The 17,094-nt window shown below is 46.5% G+C and overlaps 1 protein-coding gene across 3 annotated transcripts in view; it reads right to left on the bottom strand.

Annotated features, from left to right (window-relative positions):
• Positions 1-17,094, bottom strand: part of LOC126336364 (dehydrogenase/reductase SDR family member 11-like) — a 477,124-nt gene that overhangs the window by 410,197 nt on the left and 49,833 nt on the right. The window contains exon 1 of one of the 3 annotated variants that reach the window (XM_049999962.1): positions 11,001-11,221. The exons of 1 other annotated variant lie outside the window; for it this stretch is intronic. In XM_049999962.1, coding sequence (XP_049855919.1) covers positions 11,001-11,138 — 138 coding nt within the window. In that variant the 5' untranslated portion in view covers positions 11,139-11,221. Of the gene's footprint in view, positions 1-11,000; positions 11,222-17,094 lie in introns of those variants that run through there. One more of the 3 variants, XM_049999963.1, reaches the window with a different exon arrangement.

Below are 17,094 nucleotides of genomic sequence, written 5' to 3'. Positions count from 1 at the left end.
GCTACTCCTGAACGTTTCATTTTTTTCCCATGATTGCCACATTAAGGTATACGGTGAACAACAGACGAGACCACATTCCTGCCTTATAACTTTCCTTACCGAACCACTTCGTTCTCTGTCTTCGAATCTCTCTTACAAGCTATTGCCACCAAAAGAGGTGGTACAGCAGTTAACATAATGGACACGTATTCGGGGGAGCGATGGTTCAAATCCGCATCTGGCGATCCAGATTTAGCTTTTCCGTGATTTCCCTGAGTCGCACCAAGTAAATCTCGGGATTACTCCTTTGAAAAGGGCACGGCCGATGTGCTTTCCAATCCTTTCTTAATGTGAGCTTGCGCTCCGTCTCTGCTCACGCCGCTGTCGACAGGACCTTAAACTCTTGATCATCTTACCTCTATTAGTGCCCCAATGTGATAGAATTGTCATTTCAAATCCCACAAAGGCGAATAGTTTTTATAGAGCTTGATGAGGCAGATACTTTCCTCTTTGTTCATGCCCCCCCGCAACAAGTGACAACTTTTACACATCGCGAAATTAGAGAAGCTAAGCTCTTTGATATGCGTCAAAAAGTATTCCGGAACAGTCTAAACGCGAAACAGCCTCGCGCAATACGCCTCGCGGTGGAGCTCGGGCTGTGTGTGTGTGTGTGTGTGTGTGTGTGTGTGTGTGTGTGTGAATTTTTAAGGGACCAAACTGCTGAGGTCATCAGTCCCTAGTACAACTATCTTATGCTGAGAACAACCCACACACACATGCGCAAGGGAGGACTCGAGCCTGCAGCGGGAAGGGTTGCGCAACCCGTGACATGGCGCCTCTAACCGCGCGTCACGTCTAAAACTTTGAGCTTAAATATTGGAAATATGCAGTCATACATAGACAGGATGAGGGACAGTAGTCCACTGCGAACCCTGTGAAGGAATATTAGTCAAAAATGGTACGTTTTGCTTTTCACACAATTAAAGCATCACGAATGATGTTTTGTCACACGGGACACACCTAGTTTCTGCTGTATTATTTATATTCGGAAAAAGTCTGCCATTTACCTGCTCACATTGGTTAACGCAAAGCACGGTGGTCTGTCGGTCATTTTAGTAAACCAGACACGGGTGCAATCCATGCGCCGAATGACAATCTTTGTTGTACACTGCCGTGTCTCAGAATGTACCATTATTCGCAGACCTCGGGAGGACGACGGTACATTCTGACACTCGACAGTGTACAACGAAGGTTGTCTTTTGGCGCTTGGATGGGACCCGTGTCTGGTTTACCAAAACGTCCCACAGACCACCGTGCTTTTTTCAACCTATATGGACAGGTAAATGGCCGACTTTCTACCGAATATAAATAATACATTAGATACTAGGTGTGTACCATGTGACAGCATCACTCATCATGCTCTGATTGTATGAGAGTTCAATTTAACTCTTTTTAAAAGCATGGGCTTCACTACTATTTCTTTCTCGGGCCTTTTTTTTTTTGTAAACAGAGCACGCATAAGCTTCGATAAAATCTGGACAGCCGGCAGCTGTGGCCGAGAATTTCTAGGCGCTTCAGTCTGGAACCGCGCTGCTGATACGGTCGCACGTTCGAATCCTGTCTCGGGCATGGATGTGCGTGATGTCCTCAGGTTAATTAGTTTTAAGTAGTTCTAAGTTCAGGGGACCTCAGATGTTAAGTCCCATAGTGCTTAGAGCTATTTGAACCATTTCATTTGAAAATATGGAGGTCCCTGCAGGTTTTATTGTGGTACTTTGACTTTAAGCATTTTATTGTTCGATCACGTCCACTGTGTCCAGTCGTTACGTGAGAATCATGCAGAATATCATATAGTACTGAATCTTGCCTTATTCCATTCACCTCGAGCACTTCATATCTCTTCAAAAACTTGTTGCCGCCGCCGTTCCTCGTTCGTTGAGATGTGACTCACACTTATCTCTGCCTGTGAAGACACAATTACAATTGGGGATTTGTCAATCCACTCTAAGATGTTCGTAGAACTTCATTGACTCAACCGTAGCTGCCCTGCTGTCAACGATAACTGCACTGCTGCATAACATGACAATTACCAACCAACGCAGGCTGTTAACGAAGGTTCGAGCATATGGAATAAGTTCGCAGATATATGAGCGGCTCGGAAACGTCTTCAGTAATGGAACCCAGTATGTTGTCCTCGACGGCGAGTATTCTTCAGAGGCAAGAGTCTCGCTAGGAGTGCCACAGGGAAGTGTAATAGGACCGTTTTTGTTGTCTATACACATAAACGATTTGGCGGACAGGGTGCGCAGCAATCTGTTTTTGTTTTCTGATTAGCCTGTGGTGTACGGCAAAGTGTCGAAGTTGAGTGACTGTACGAAGATACAACACGACCTAGACAATATTTCCAGTTGTGCTGAATGGCAGCTAGAGCTGAACGTGGAAAGATGTAAGTTAATGTGGGTGAGTAGGAAGATCAAACCTGTAATTTTCGGATACAGTAGTAGTAATGTCGTGCTTGAGTCATTCAACAAGTTTAAATATTTGCGCGTAACATTGCAAAGCGATATGAAATGGAACGAGAATGTGAGAATTGTGGTAGGGAAGGCGAATGGTCGACTTCGGTTTATTGGGAGAATATAAGGAAAGAGTGGTTCGCCTGTAAAGGACGCCACACATAGGATGGAGGTGCGACCTATTCTTGAGTACCGCTCAACTGCTGGACCAGATCAGACTGAAGGAAGACTTCGCAGCAATTCAGAGGTGGACTGCTAGATTTGTTTACCGGTAGGTTCGGATGACACAAAGTGTTACGGAGATGCTTCAGGAACTCAAATGGGAATACCTGAAGAGAACGAACTATGAATGGTTGTGTGCGTTACATTTGCAACGTCCGTCTGTTCGACCATGACAGTACTTCTTACGCACAGTAGTTACGTTGGTTGCTGCGAGACGAGTTACGTCACTACAACACACTATGTCTGCTTCGTCGACTCCTCAGTGTCCATGCACCGGTAGCAGCTCGCAGCAGGGATTACGTAGCGGTCATCTAATCGTAATCGGAACACCAGATCTCACTCGTCTATTACCGAAACAGGGCCAAAACAGGAAAAAAAAATTCGCAGGCTCCTTCTCTGTTGCTGATGTCTGTGTATGTAACAAATTAACCTGCACTTTGTGCACAGTTAAAAGCCGTCTTGTTTTTAAGAACAAGCTAAAGCACTTCTTCCACTCACCCTCATAACGCTGGGAGCACATTGTGCCCATGTGCGAGCCATCTAGTTGCTTATAAAACAATAAACTGGTAGCCAAGGTCGCAGGAATTCTTTTTATTCCATGATTACGGGTTTCGGCGAAACTAAAGCCGCCATCATCGGACCTATGGAGGACAGAAAACAGTATAAAAGTGGGCTTAGATTCCACTTACATAACATGTATACATACAAATTTAGTTGCATACCTTTGGACACATACAGGTTACAACATCAAGGCAAACAGTGGTGATATTAATAGTTGCCTATAACATGCAGGCCTTACAAAACTGTCGTTAAGTAGCACATAGGCGTTCAAGAGAAATGTGTTACCACATACGCAGAGCCTGTTATGAGGCGAGGTGTGACATTCATTGGCGCCTCCTGTGCAAGTGCCATCTCGCAACGCGGCCTGTAGTGTAAGAACAGAGCCGGATACGTAGATTGCGCTTGTATTGTGATGAAGACACTTAACATTTATAATGTCATCTCTCGTGGACACGGTTACGACAATTTTGCAAGACCTGCGTGTTATAGGCAACTATTAATATCACCATTCTGTGCCTTGATATTGTAACCTGTATGTGTCCTTAGGTCTGTAACTAAATTTTCGCCGAAACCGGTAATCGTGGAATAAAAAGAATTCCTGCGATCCTGGCTACCAGTTTATTCAAAAATGGCTCTGAGCACTATGAGACTTAACTTCTGAGGTCATCAGTCCCCTAGAACTTAGAACTACTTAAACCTAACTAACCTAAGGACATCACACACGTCCATGCTCGAGGCAGGATTCAAGCCTGCGACCGTAGCGGTGGCGCGGTTCCAGACTGTAGCGCCTACAACCGCTCGGCCACTCCGGCAAGCACCAGTTTATTGTTTTGCCCTCGTAACGTTTGCCCCAAAATTTACGCATATCGCCGGCTTTTGCTTCTGTCAAACACTGAAACAAATGTTCTCCTTCTCTTCCATTTATGTTTCTTCCTATTTCAATCCTCAGTCATTGACATCACTTTCTTTTCCCATATCTTCATTCAGTGTCTTTTATCAGTTTGTTTCTCTCTTCTTCCACTCTTTCACCAGTTTCCACAGCTGCTACAGCTCATAATTTGAAAGTACCTCTCTACGCTGCCTCTGTTGTTGTAGCAATGAAAGAATGTAATCTGCGTTTATTCTTGTTTCTCTTTCTGTACTACAGTAGTTGCGAAATGTATTATATCGTATATATTGCACGGTCTAGTCAGATTACTGTGACCATAGCCTATGTTGGAAGCCAGTGTGCTACAACCGCTCACAGACTGCAGGTGGCATCACCAGCAGTGGAGTGTACATAAAGCGTGTCGGGGAGCCGCGGAAAACAGTGCAGTCGTTGTTAAATGCGAAAACGGGGTGATTCATCTGACGTCCAAAAGCGCATCATCATTGGCTCTCAGGCCAAGTATGGAAGCATTTCCGAAACGGCTAAGTCTGTAAACTGTTCACGTGCCGTCGTGGTTAAAGTGTACAAAGTATAGAGTGCGTGCAAACTGGTGCTATACAAACAGAGCCAAGGCTATTGGATCGCAGATGGCACACTGCGGAGATGTGTATGGGCGAATAGACAGCTGAGCATCTGATCTTCGAGGTAAACCAATGGTCTATCAACAGTGGCTCCTCAACAAGATTGTTTGGTTGGTTTAAAAAAGGGGGGAGGAGGGACGAAACTGCTTGGTCATCGGTCCCTTGTTCCTGTTAAAACAAGCCCACAAGAAAAAGAATAAAGCAAACGAGACGTGGACACAATACTAAAAGGAAGGAAAAACCACAAGAACGACAGAAAGGCAACTAACACTACAAGGAACGATAGAGGACAGGAAAACCACTGAGATCCGCAAGAAATGGGTAGAAGAGATGAAAACAAGAAAACAGATTACCATGGCTGGGATAAAAAGGTGAAGCCAGCCACTCTGCATCACGTTAAAAACTCCAGGCTACAATCCTGTGGAGGGCACAAAGGGACAAATGACGTGACGTAAAACTTAGAGAGAATGACAAAACCCACACTCACAGATAAAACGTAAAGCAATGTGAGCTAAAATTAACGACGAGTCTGGTAAACGAAGATTATGATGAAGAGCACCCAAAGGAGAACAGCTTAACAGTATATGGGCCACTGTCAACCAGGCGCCACACCGACACTGAAGTGGGTCTTCAAGGCGCAGGAGACAGCCGTGGGCGACCCAAGCGTGGCCAATGTGGGGTCGGTACAGAACCACAGACTCTCTGCGAGAGGCCCACATGGAAGACTTCCACATACTTGTAGTCTCCTTAATGGCACGCAGTTTGTTGTGCGTGCTGAGACTATGCCATTCCGTCTCCCAAAGCCGAAGAATCTTGCTGTGTAATTAGGAATGCAGGTCAGTTACAGGGATTCTGATCTCCATAAGCGGTTTCCGTGTTTGGCCAGCCTGTCAGCAAGTTCATTGCCTGGGATGCCGACGTGTTTTAGGGTCCAGACAAACACCACTGAACGACTGGGCCGTTCCAGGGCATAGATGGACTCCTGGGTGGTCGCTACGAAGGGATGGCGAGGGTAACACGGTCGATAGCTTGGAGGCTGCTCAAGGAGTCAGTACAGAGAAGCAATGACTCGCCAGGGCATGAGCGGAACTGACCAAGATCACGACATATGGCCACCAGCTGCAGAGAAAACACTGCAGCCATCTGGCAAGGAGTGTTGTTCAATATGCCCTCTGCGAACATAGGCGAAGACAACATGACAATCAACTACCGAGTCGTCGGTGTAAACTACTTCAGAGCCCCGGGATATGGCAAGAATCGAGAGGAAGTGAGAGTGTAGAGCTGCGGAAGTAACTGAGTCCTTAGGGCCAAGAAAAAGGAACACACGAAGCCGCGGTCTACGTATACATCACGGAAATACACTCCTGGAAATGGAAAAAAGAACACATTGACACCGGTGTGTCAGACCCACCATACTTGCTCCGGGCACTGCGAGAGGGCTGTACAAGCAATGATCACACGCACGGCACAGCGGACACACCAGGAACCGCGGTATTGGCCGTCGAATGGCGCTAGCTGCGCAGCATTTGTGCACCGCCGCCGTCAGTGTCAGCCAGTTTGCCGTGCCATACGGAGCTCCATCGCAGTCTTTAAGACTGGTAGCATGCCGCCACAGCGTGGACGTGAACCGTATGTGCAGTTGACGGACTTGGAGCGAGGGCGTATAGTGGGCATGCGGGAGGCCGGGTGGACGTACCGCCGAATTGCTCAACACGTGGGGCGTGAGGTCTCCACAGTACATCGATGTTGTCGCCAGTGGTCGGCGGAAGGTGCACGTGCCCGTCGACCTGGGACCGGACTGCAGCGACGCACGGATGCACGCCAAGACCGTAGGATCCTATGCAGTGCCGTTGGGGACCGCACCGCCACTTCCCAGCAAATTAGGGACACTGTTGCTGCTGGGGTATCGGCGAGGACCATTCGCAACCGTCTCCATGAATCTGGGCTACAGTCCCGCACACCGTTAGGCCGTCTTCCGCTCACGCCCCAACATCGTGCAGCCCGCCTCCAGTGGTGTCGCGACAGGCGTGAATGGAGGGACGAATGGAGACGTGTCGTCTTCAGCGATGAGAGTCGCTTCTGCCTTGGTGCCAATGATGGTCGTATGCGTGTTTGGCGCCATGCAGGTGAGCGCCACAATCAGGACTGCATACGACCGAGGCACACAGGGCCAACACCCGGCATCATGGTGTGGGGAGCGATCTTCTACACTGGCCGTACACCTCTGGTGATCGTCGAGGGGACACTGAATAGTGCACGGTACATCCAAACCGTCATCGAACCCATGGTTCTACCATTCCTAGACCGGCAAGAGAACTTGCTGTTCCAACAGGACAATGCACGTCCGCATGTATCCCGTGTCACCCAACGTGCTCTAGAAGGTGTGAGTCAACTACCCTGGCCAGCAAGATCTCCGGATCTGTCCCCCATTGAGCATGTTTGGGACTGGATGAAGCGTCGTCTCACGTGGTCTGCACGTCCAGCACGAACGCTGGTCCAACTGAGGCGCCAGGTGGAAATGGCATGGCAAGCCGTTCCACAGGACTACATCCAGCATCTCTACGATCGTCTCCATGGGAGAATAGCAGCCTGCATTGCTGCGAAAGGTGGATATACACTGTACTAGTGCCGACATTGTGCATGCTCTGTTGCCTGTGTCTATGTGCCTGTGGTTCTGTCAGCGTGATCATGTGATGTATCTGACCCCAGGAATGTGTCAATAAAGTTTCCCCTTCCTGGGACAATGAATTCACGGTGTTCTTATTTCAATTTCCAGGAGTGTATATGCCGATGGACACGGAGGGGAGATGGTAAAGGAAATTACTCTAGTTCACACGAGAGTGACCGAGTACCACCGGCGATCGTAAACCGTAACCTGTGTCGCCGATGTGGGAGGTGAACCGCCTTTGGTGGGAAAAGGAGATGATAATTCGGATGCTCAGGAGAACTACGAATGTGTGCAATGTAACCGGAATTTCCACGCCAGTCTCCCAACTGGACGTCCACTGACTGGCTTCGTGTGACCTTTTCAGATGAAGCACATTTTATGCGCCATTGTACAGATGGTCGTTGGCGTGTACGGGGTGAAACGTCTGAAGACAAACGACTTGCAAGAATCTCCAGAACTAGAATGTCTTCGTGGCACCTCCTGGGTGACCTCGTTATTCTAGAAGGCATATTGGGTCAACACAATGTGGATCTATCCTTGAGCACCTTTTCCACCCCTACATACAGTTTGTTTTGTCTCTTACACAGCTCGCAGTGTACGTGCGTGGTTTGCAGAGCACCAGGATGATTGATTTTGTGTGTGTGTGTGTGTGTGTGTGTGTGTGTGTGTGTGTGTGTGTGTGAGTGAGTGAATCCCTAAGGGACCAAACTGCTGAGGTCTTCGGTCCCTAGACTTACACAATAATTAAACTAACTTCTGCTAAAAACAACACACACACACACACACACACACACACACACACACACACACACACACACTCACACCCATGCGCAAGGGGGGCGGGGGGTCGAACATACGGCGGGAGGGGTCGAACAATCCGTGACATTTGACCTCAACCCGCGCGGCCACACCGCATGGCTAGCACCAGGATGAATTTACCGTACTTCTCTGACCACCAGCTCTTAGGTTAAGCACAGTTAATAATCTGTGGAACCACTTTATTTGGGCTGTTCGCGGCATCGATCCTCAACCAAGAAACCCAGAGCAGCTAGCCACAGCACTGGAGTCGGCATGGCTCCACAGCCCTGTTGGTACATCACAGAAACTCATTGAATGACTGCTTGCACGTCTCGTGGCGGTCCACGCTACAACAGGTGGATACTCAGGTTCTTGGCAAAAGGCTACATTAATGCGACTACACAGTGTACATCTGACTTCCAACATGCTTGTCGTCATGAATGTATTTCAAAAAGTATCGAATACCTGGTTATACGAAACGGAATTTTTTTCTTTAACATACATTGTTCCCAAACTCAGTGCAGTACGTAAAGGGACCGAGTGAGGTGGCGCAGTGGTTAGCACACTGGACTCGCTTTTCGGAAGGATGACATTTGAAACCCGCATCCGGCCATCCTGGTTTAGGGTTTCCGTGATTTCCCTAAATCGCTTCAGGCAAATTCCGGGATGGTTCATTTGAAACGGAGCGACTGACTTGCATCCCCATCGTTTCCTAATGTCATGGAACCGATGACCTCGCTGTTTGGTCCCCTTCCACAAATCAATGAACGACTTAACGACATAAGGTATATCTGTAAGCGTCGTGCATATATCATTCCATAGTTAATACTGACAGACATGGGGAAACGTATCATGAATTTTGTATATGCCACTGACATGCATCTTTTCCATATCCGTAACCAGTGACGCCTGTGGGCTGAGTAACAGTTGCTGCCAGGAACGCAAATCGAAATACATCGTGTGGTGTCACCGCCAGACACCGCACTTGCTAGGTGGTAGCCTTTAAATCGGCCGCGGTCCGGTAGTATACGTCGGACCCGCGTGTCACCACTATCAGTGATTGCAGACCGAGCGCCGCCACACGGCAGGTCTAGAGAGACTTCCTAGCACTCGCCCCAGTTGTACAGCCGACTTTGCTAGCGATGGTTCACTGACTTCTACGCTCTCATTTGCCGAGACGATAGTTAGCATAGCCTTTAGCTACGTTATTTGCTACGACCTAGCAAGGCGCCAGTATCCGTGCTATTGATACTGTAAATCACGTACCGACAAGAGCGAGTTTCGTCATTAATGGATTAAAGTTAAGTATTCCACCAGCTACGTCCGTTTTTCTCACTTCTAATTCCCTTGTCATGTTCCAGACCTCACGCCAGCCTGCGTGAGATAAAACGTGTGCCTATCGGCCTCCTGCCAACCACAACACATCGAAGGACGGAAGGTCACTTTTCAGAGGCCTATCTTCGTTTTTATTCATTCGTGCAAGTGGTGTGTTTTCGTGCAGTGGTCCCACGAAGATAAGATCTGTGAATGATAGTCTGAGTCATTTCCTTTGTACCGTTGGGCCTTCATGGCCTGTTCGGAAGGAGTTTAGTTTTTAGTTTTAATTGACGTGCATCTTAATAAAGTGTATTCAACGTCTGAAATGGACGTGGCTCAGGGTTTTATAGAGATATACGCAAGGGTGTCTCGTTTCGTAATGGCAGGTGTTACAGCTGAAGTTAAGGTAACTTTTTCTTTTGCTTTAGGGCAAACGGTAAGCATACTAGTGCTTTTTCGATGTTACATTGCACATAATTGTGTTACGGAGTCTTTGTTTTAAAAATTATACTGTGGTGGCACTGTGAAACTTCTTCCTAGTACGTCAAAGTAGCAGCGCTCGATTTGGAGCTGTGGCATGCGGAAAATTCACGATTTATCACACATAGACATTTAAGAACGAAAACCTTCCTTTTTTACTTTCCAGGGTAATCTTCGTAACACTTTTTTGCTCTTAGAGAAACTGAAATATTACTCACACATAATCGTTGCCCACGTCATAGATCTTAATACTACACTTTCCTATTGCGTCTGATTTAAGATACGATTAATGGCTTGGAGATCTGTGTGATTCAGAGGAAATGACTCAGACTGTCACACACAGATCTTATCTGCGTGGGACCACCACTCGAAAACACGCCACTTACATGGATGATAACGAAGATAGACCTCTGAAAGGTCACTTTTCGTCGTTCGATGTATTTCGATTTGCATTCCTAGCAGCAACAGTTACTAAAAAAAAAAAAAGCCTTTTGAATCTGGGCAGATACGTGCAATCTGAAACATTCAGTATTAGTGCAAATTGCAAACAAGCAACATTATATGAAAGTCACGCAGCAATTCCAGTTACATGTTGGCGAAATGCGCGGTACACACCTGCTCTGCTTATTTCGCCCACGAGAATCTGTGGACATGTAAAAGAAACGTACTACAACTACGGCTTCTTTCAAATTGCACCGAAGATTATCAAATGTTGCATTGTCGAATGTTTGAATGTCATCTACTCGCTGTGTACATCTATCACACTGTTCGCCCCAATCCTGTTATGAAATTACTAGATTTTTCTCGTGATATTACTGTCAACGAACCAGAGCATCTTCTTACTAAATATTATGAATTAGCAGTGGCCTAAGCACAGTGCCTTGAGCATTCGAATGCTATGTTGATAACAAATGTGTTGTCCCGTATATACTGCAGTGCTGAGGAGTCCTTACCTTAATCTTTTCGACCCTCCTGGCCATTCCCACGACGGTGAGTCCATGCTTGAGCAGCGCCTGCACTATGGCAGAACCGATGCCTCCGCTGGCGCCAGTAACCAATGCGACGCGTCCCCTGTATTTCTCGATGCCCATCGCTGTGTGAACTGGCTTACTGGCGCGGCTGTGGGACTAGCTAGACGAGTCCACGGAGAGTGGGAAGATTCCTGCCGGTGCCGGCGATGTGCCGATGTAACGATAAGGGCATTGCGTCATATGTCAAAGCCACGGGGCCGGATGTCTGAGAAACTCTGTGTAGGTGTCGGCGATTTATCAGTGGCCATAAGCGATAAGCGTGTTACGTGTTGCGTCAAGATCAATGATCCGTCTATCTCTGAAACTGTGTGTAGGTGGCAAAACGGTCCTGTACTCTGAAAACTCAGATTTGCGCTGCAATTATTCTTGAGTCAACTGAATTTCTTTTCCTGTGTCGTTGCACAATAGTTCAATCACCACCTAGTATTTAACATGCGTGACATACCATTTTTTTTATTAAGAGGTGGAGCCCCTCCACGCCCACACCGGCATGAAGGCCAACTCAAAAAGCCTATTGCCATCTCTGCATAAGGGTTAGTTTTCACTAGAGTGAGGCGTCGCAGGTTTTGGGTACTGCGATGTTTGCGTACGTCTGATCAAGGTTAACCATCAATACGCGCTCATCTGGAGTTGATTGAGTGGAAGTCGAACGAATGGTAGCGGTTTGAAGGGCTGAGGATAAAAAGTGCCAAGGCAAGAGCCTAGGGGGGGGGGGGAGGGGGGAAACGTCTACGATAGTTAAGTCGGGTGGTAAGAGCAGTAGCGGATGTCCGGCTGCCTGCGATAGGTCGTGCAAGGGTATGCTTTGTTAGCAGTGGGTGTCATGCATGTCGATACCTTTGACGTTGTGCGGTGCTGTTACTCGGCGGCTGCCGCTGGGTGCCGATGTTGATCTCCCGGTCAGCGTCAGCAACTTCCAACAGTTAGGGTTATCATCGTTTTTGTGTCCGATAGGTCATATATCGGATACACAGTGTAGGGTGACGTAGGCAATTGTTTTTGCGACTGTGGGCGAGCTCGTCGGTGTCCCTGCTGTGGCCTGTTGGTCGGCTCTAATAGCAGCTGGTAATTACCAGTCAACGTTGCTGATATGTAGGGGCTTGCCGACGTTTGTCGCTTGTTGGTGTACGTTAGCTTGCCACAGGTGGTTATGCCCTAGCTAGTAGTGTCTTTGGCAGCTTATGCTACCACCTATGGTTGTGATCGTAGTTTCCCAGAATAAGGAAGAAAGGATTGTATAGTCGTGGGGCGTGTTTTTTTGAATACTTCCTTGATGGTTTCAAGGCGGTATTCTTTGTGAAGATGCACGGTGCGTGTATAGCGTGGAGCGTTGTTAGTGATTCGTAGCATTTTGTTCTGTACGATCTGCAGGCAGCGCAGGCGTGTAGGATCTGCATATCCACAGACGGGGGCTGCGTACGTCATCAGAGGTCTAATCAGTGTCGTGTATATGGACCTCGACACCCTTCTACTCAGTGTTCTTTCCCTGTTGTGCATTGGGTAGAGCTGTTTGAACCTAGCGTGAGCTCTGTTGGCAACTTATGTGGTCCCCCCCATGTAAGTTTCCGGTCCAGCCACACACCAAAATATCTGACTTTCTCTCGGAAACATACTTGGCGTGTTTGTAGCGTTATCTGTCTACTGTGTTGATGTTTGCGCAGTATTTTCGGTCAGCATGTAAACAGAACTACTTCGTACTTGTCGACGTTTACTTTAATACACCATCGTTCCAACCAAAGTTCGGCAGTTCTGAGTGCCGTCTGTATTCGTGAATTAATGTTCGACCGTTTGTAATCTTGCGCAAGGATGGCTGTGTCATCCGCATAGATGGCTAACGTCGTGTTTTGTGTTGCTGTGAAATCGTTAATGTACAGGTTGAAATAGAAGGGCTCCAAGATGCTTCCCTGGGGTACTCAAGCTTGGATACCAAGTTGTGTTGAATTTTTGCCCTGCATATCACATAATGTGACATACCACTGGGTTACTTGGGTTATAAGGAGATGTTTAAAGGTTTCTCTAAGTAACGAAATGTATGACGGGTGACGTATCGCTGGGTTGAAGTTAAAATGTTCTGGGTTATTAGGCCGCTTTATGTTTCTTCTAAATAGGTCGACGTTTCGACCCCTCTGCTGAGATCTTCCTCAGGATCATGATCTTCTGGTGTCCAGTACTGCTAGTGCAGAGTGTTGTAGCAGGAGTGGACACCAGAAGATCCTGAGGAAGATCACAGCAGAGGGGTCGAAACGTCGATCGTTTTAGAAGAAGTTTGACGCGACCTAATAACCCAGAAGATTTTAACCTCAGTGACAACGGGCACGAAAGCCTACAGACTTGCCTATCACTGGGTTACTTGGGTTAAAAGGAGATCTATAAAGGTTGCTCATAAGTAACGAAATGTACGAGAGATATTCAATAAGTATGCAACACTTTTTTTTCTCGGTCAATTTCGGTTGAAAAATGCGGAATTCGTTGTGCGACATCGTGGAGTATCGTCGCTTCAGACCCTATAGTTTCTTGACGTTCTGATAGGTGACGACGCTATACATTGCTTTCAAAATGGCGTCTGTAATGCACGTAAATTTCTAGCAGAGACCTGATATCCTTTGGCGGAAAACAAGAGCATCGCAGATGTTCATACGCGCTTGCAGAATGTCTACAGAGACCTGGCAGCGAACAAAAGCACGGTGAGCCGGTGGGCGAGGCGTCTATCATCATCGCAACAACGTCGCGTAAAAGTGCCCCATCTCCCGTGTGCCTTCCGGCTGCACACTCGTACTACGATGGGATGTGTGGACATTCTCATTCGAGGTCAACGACGTATCACAATAAAATATCTCGCTGCTCAACTGGACGCCTATGTTGGCAATACTGACACACTCGTCCACCTGTCGGGGTACTCATAGCTGTGTGCCCGCTAGGCTCCTCACGTCTTAACAGAAGACCACAAAGACCAACGAAGGACCATCTGTGCGGAATGGCTTGCGCCTTACGAGGCCGGTCGTGACAGTTTATGTCGGGTATCGACACAAGCGATTAAACATGAGTTCATCACTCCGAATCAGAAACAAAACGGCAGACCGTGCAGTGGCGGCACACCACCTCTCCTCCGAAGAAAAAGTTCAAAGGCAGACCCTCAGGAAGTGGAGGTATGCCGATGATCTTCTTGAACTATGAAGGGGTTATTCTGTTTGGTGTCCACCCTCATGGTGCAATGATCAAATAGGAATTGTACTGTGGTACCCACAGGAAATGGAAGAAAAGGCTTCAGCATGTTCATCGCCACAACAATGCAAACTAACTCCTTCTCTATGACAACGCAAGGCCTCACACGAGTATGCGCACCTGAGAGGAGCTCACAGAACTTCTTCGGGCTGTTCTTCCTTTCGAACCCTAAATCCCGGATGTCTGCAGCTTCCGACTTCCATCTGTTTGTGTCAATGAAGGACGCACACCAGGAGAAGTAGTAAGTGGACGATGGGGATGTTGTTGATGCAGCAGGACATTGGCTCCGACGTCAACCAGTAGAGTGGTACCACAGGGGTATTCAACCCTATCAGCACGGTGACGTAAGCCAGTCGCACTGAACGGAGATAATGTTGAAAAATTGAAAAAATGGTTCAAATGGCTCTGAGCACTATGGGACTCAACATCTTAGGTCGTAAGTCCCCTAGAACTTACAACTACTTAAACCTAACTAACCTAAGGACATCACACACACCCATGCCCGAGGCAGGATTCGAACCTGCGACCGTAGCAGCCCCGCGGTTCCGGACTGCAGCGCCAGAACCGCACGGCCACCGCGGCCGGCAAAAGCATTGCATTACTTACTGTACCGACCTCATATTCACTGTGATTAAACTTTGTGATCTCTTTTTGAAGAAGATCATGTTTACGCTAGTGACTGTTATAGGTTCTTATTGCACTATTTCAATTTCGGGCTTAGGCCATTAGCAAGTGGTTTATTGCTTTAAGCCATGTCGACGCAACGTGAGCTGACACATTGGTGTATCGTTCTCAGTCCTGTTAAATACATTCGTGTCGTTCTTACACCGGGCAGGATTGACAGCGACATACAGATGTGTCAGCTTACATTACGATGACATGGCTTAAAGCTATAACATCACTTGATAATGGCCTAAGGCCAAAATTGCAGTAGTGTAATAAAAACCTATAGCAGTCACTGGCGTAAAGATGATGCCCTTCAAAAAGTTTGACTGTGAATCCCAGCTACAACAAGTATATTTGTAATCTCTGTTACAGTGTTCGTTATTTTCAATTAGTTATTACTTTCGTTTTCTGTTCTGGTGATTCTACCGATCCTATGTTGGTAGAGCCAATTCAGTCAAGAAGAGAAGTAAAATTTTAAATACTTGTTGAACTATAAGACAGAACTGCATTTTCTACACAAAGCTTTTTATTTCACTACAGCATGTTTCTTTGTCAACATTTAGAATTCGAAAGAACATTAGTGGAGAATTATCTGAATTGTCAAATTAATTTTTATTTAACAGACATTCAGAGTCATCTAGTAACACAGTAATTAGAATTTTTGTAAGAGAAAGAGAAGTTTGCGTAACGTATTTGCACTCACGTGAGTCGTCATTCTAATGTTGTTGCTTCTATCTTTATTAAAATTGTATTCCATGCAATACCTGATATTTTGAGCACCTGCCACATTATTCGAGAATCGGAAATTCTGTTCATTTATGGGTACTTTACCTCTGCCTTTATTTTTCCTTCAGCCTTGTCACCGGTTTCATGTGGTCGGAAACGTACTTGTCTCCCGTACCAAACTCATAGACTGTTCATCTCGAAGTAACACTTACACACAACGTCTTCCATCATTTCTTTGACATATAGTACAATCTCCTTCACCCTTCTACATAAATTCCCTCTTTTGCTTCCTCAATTGCTACAGAATTTATTCCGTGTTGCCCTATGATCTTTTTCTTATTTATTCTTTCTGCATTTCCAAAGCGAATACTAAAAAAGGAGATTACAGCAAAAAATAACAAAGATTCAGCACAACGGAATACAACATTTTACACAATAAGACGTTTTTAAGCCAGTCTATGGCACTGTCCGGATTTTATATATGCTCTCAAGTTCATCATTAAAGCCATGAAGAGAGCACTCGACCAGTTGGTCCATCGATTGGTTGAGTTCACATTGACACGGAGCTCAGTTCGAGAGACTCCATGTCGTCATCATCTCCCTACACTCTTCGACGCCTGTCCTCTCACTGTTTACGGTAGTCCATACTCTTGTCGAAAGGTTAAAGCTCTCGACTGGTATGTTTGGATCATCAACCAGGCTTCTATTCTTGACCTTGCTTCTGTTCCACAATCTTTTCCGTTAACTTCCTGGATCGTAGGGCAACATCCAATAACCTATTTACCATAGCGTTAGGTCCTAGTGTTAGAAATAGTTAGGTTCGACAGTATTTCACTGTATTGTCTGAATAGTATATGATTTCTTCTGATTTCAGGTGCTCCTATATTAGGTAGTACAGGTAGCCATTAAACAGGTGTAGGTCGGTGTAACTGTTCCAGATATTATTCTGATTGCTTTTCTTAGCTAAGCATCGATTTTGGATACGCGTGTCGTTCTCACCCATACAGACACAATGAAATCCCGGATGAGCTGGAGATGGAACAAAGTGAGTGTGGAATAGGATAATTTTGTTGGGGGGCGGGGGAATTTCCTGTTCTGATTTTCAGTTCTGACGGTTGCCAGAGAACGAACCTTCTGAAAACATTGGTAGCAAACCGTAAGAGTGGAGCTATTTTTAAGAGAGAAAGGGGCGAAACATTTTCTGAGACTTGTATAGAAACCAGAAATAAGACTCGACGGACATTATAGGAAGGCAGAGCTTGAAGTAAGGTGCGAGACAGAGTTGTAGTGTTGCCCTTGTGTTATTTTATCTGTACTACGAGCGAGAAGTTCAGGATACCAACGAGACACTTCGAACAGGGATTGAAGTTTAGGAAGAAAAATAAGAAGTTAGAGGTTAGCC

This window comes from Schistocerca gregaria, chromosome 2, assembly GCF_023897955.1.
Source record: "Schistocerca gregaria isolate iqSchGreg1 chromosome 2, iqSchGreg1.2, whole genome shotgun sequence".
Taxonomy (NCBI): domain Eukaryota; kingdom Metazoa; phylum Arthropoda; class Insecta; order Orthoptera; family Acrididae; genus Schistocerca; species Schistocerca gregaria.
Note: the sequence above shows the minus strand (reverse complement) of the source record. Positions and strands in the feature narration are given on the sequence as shown.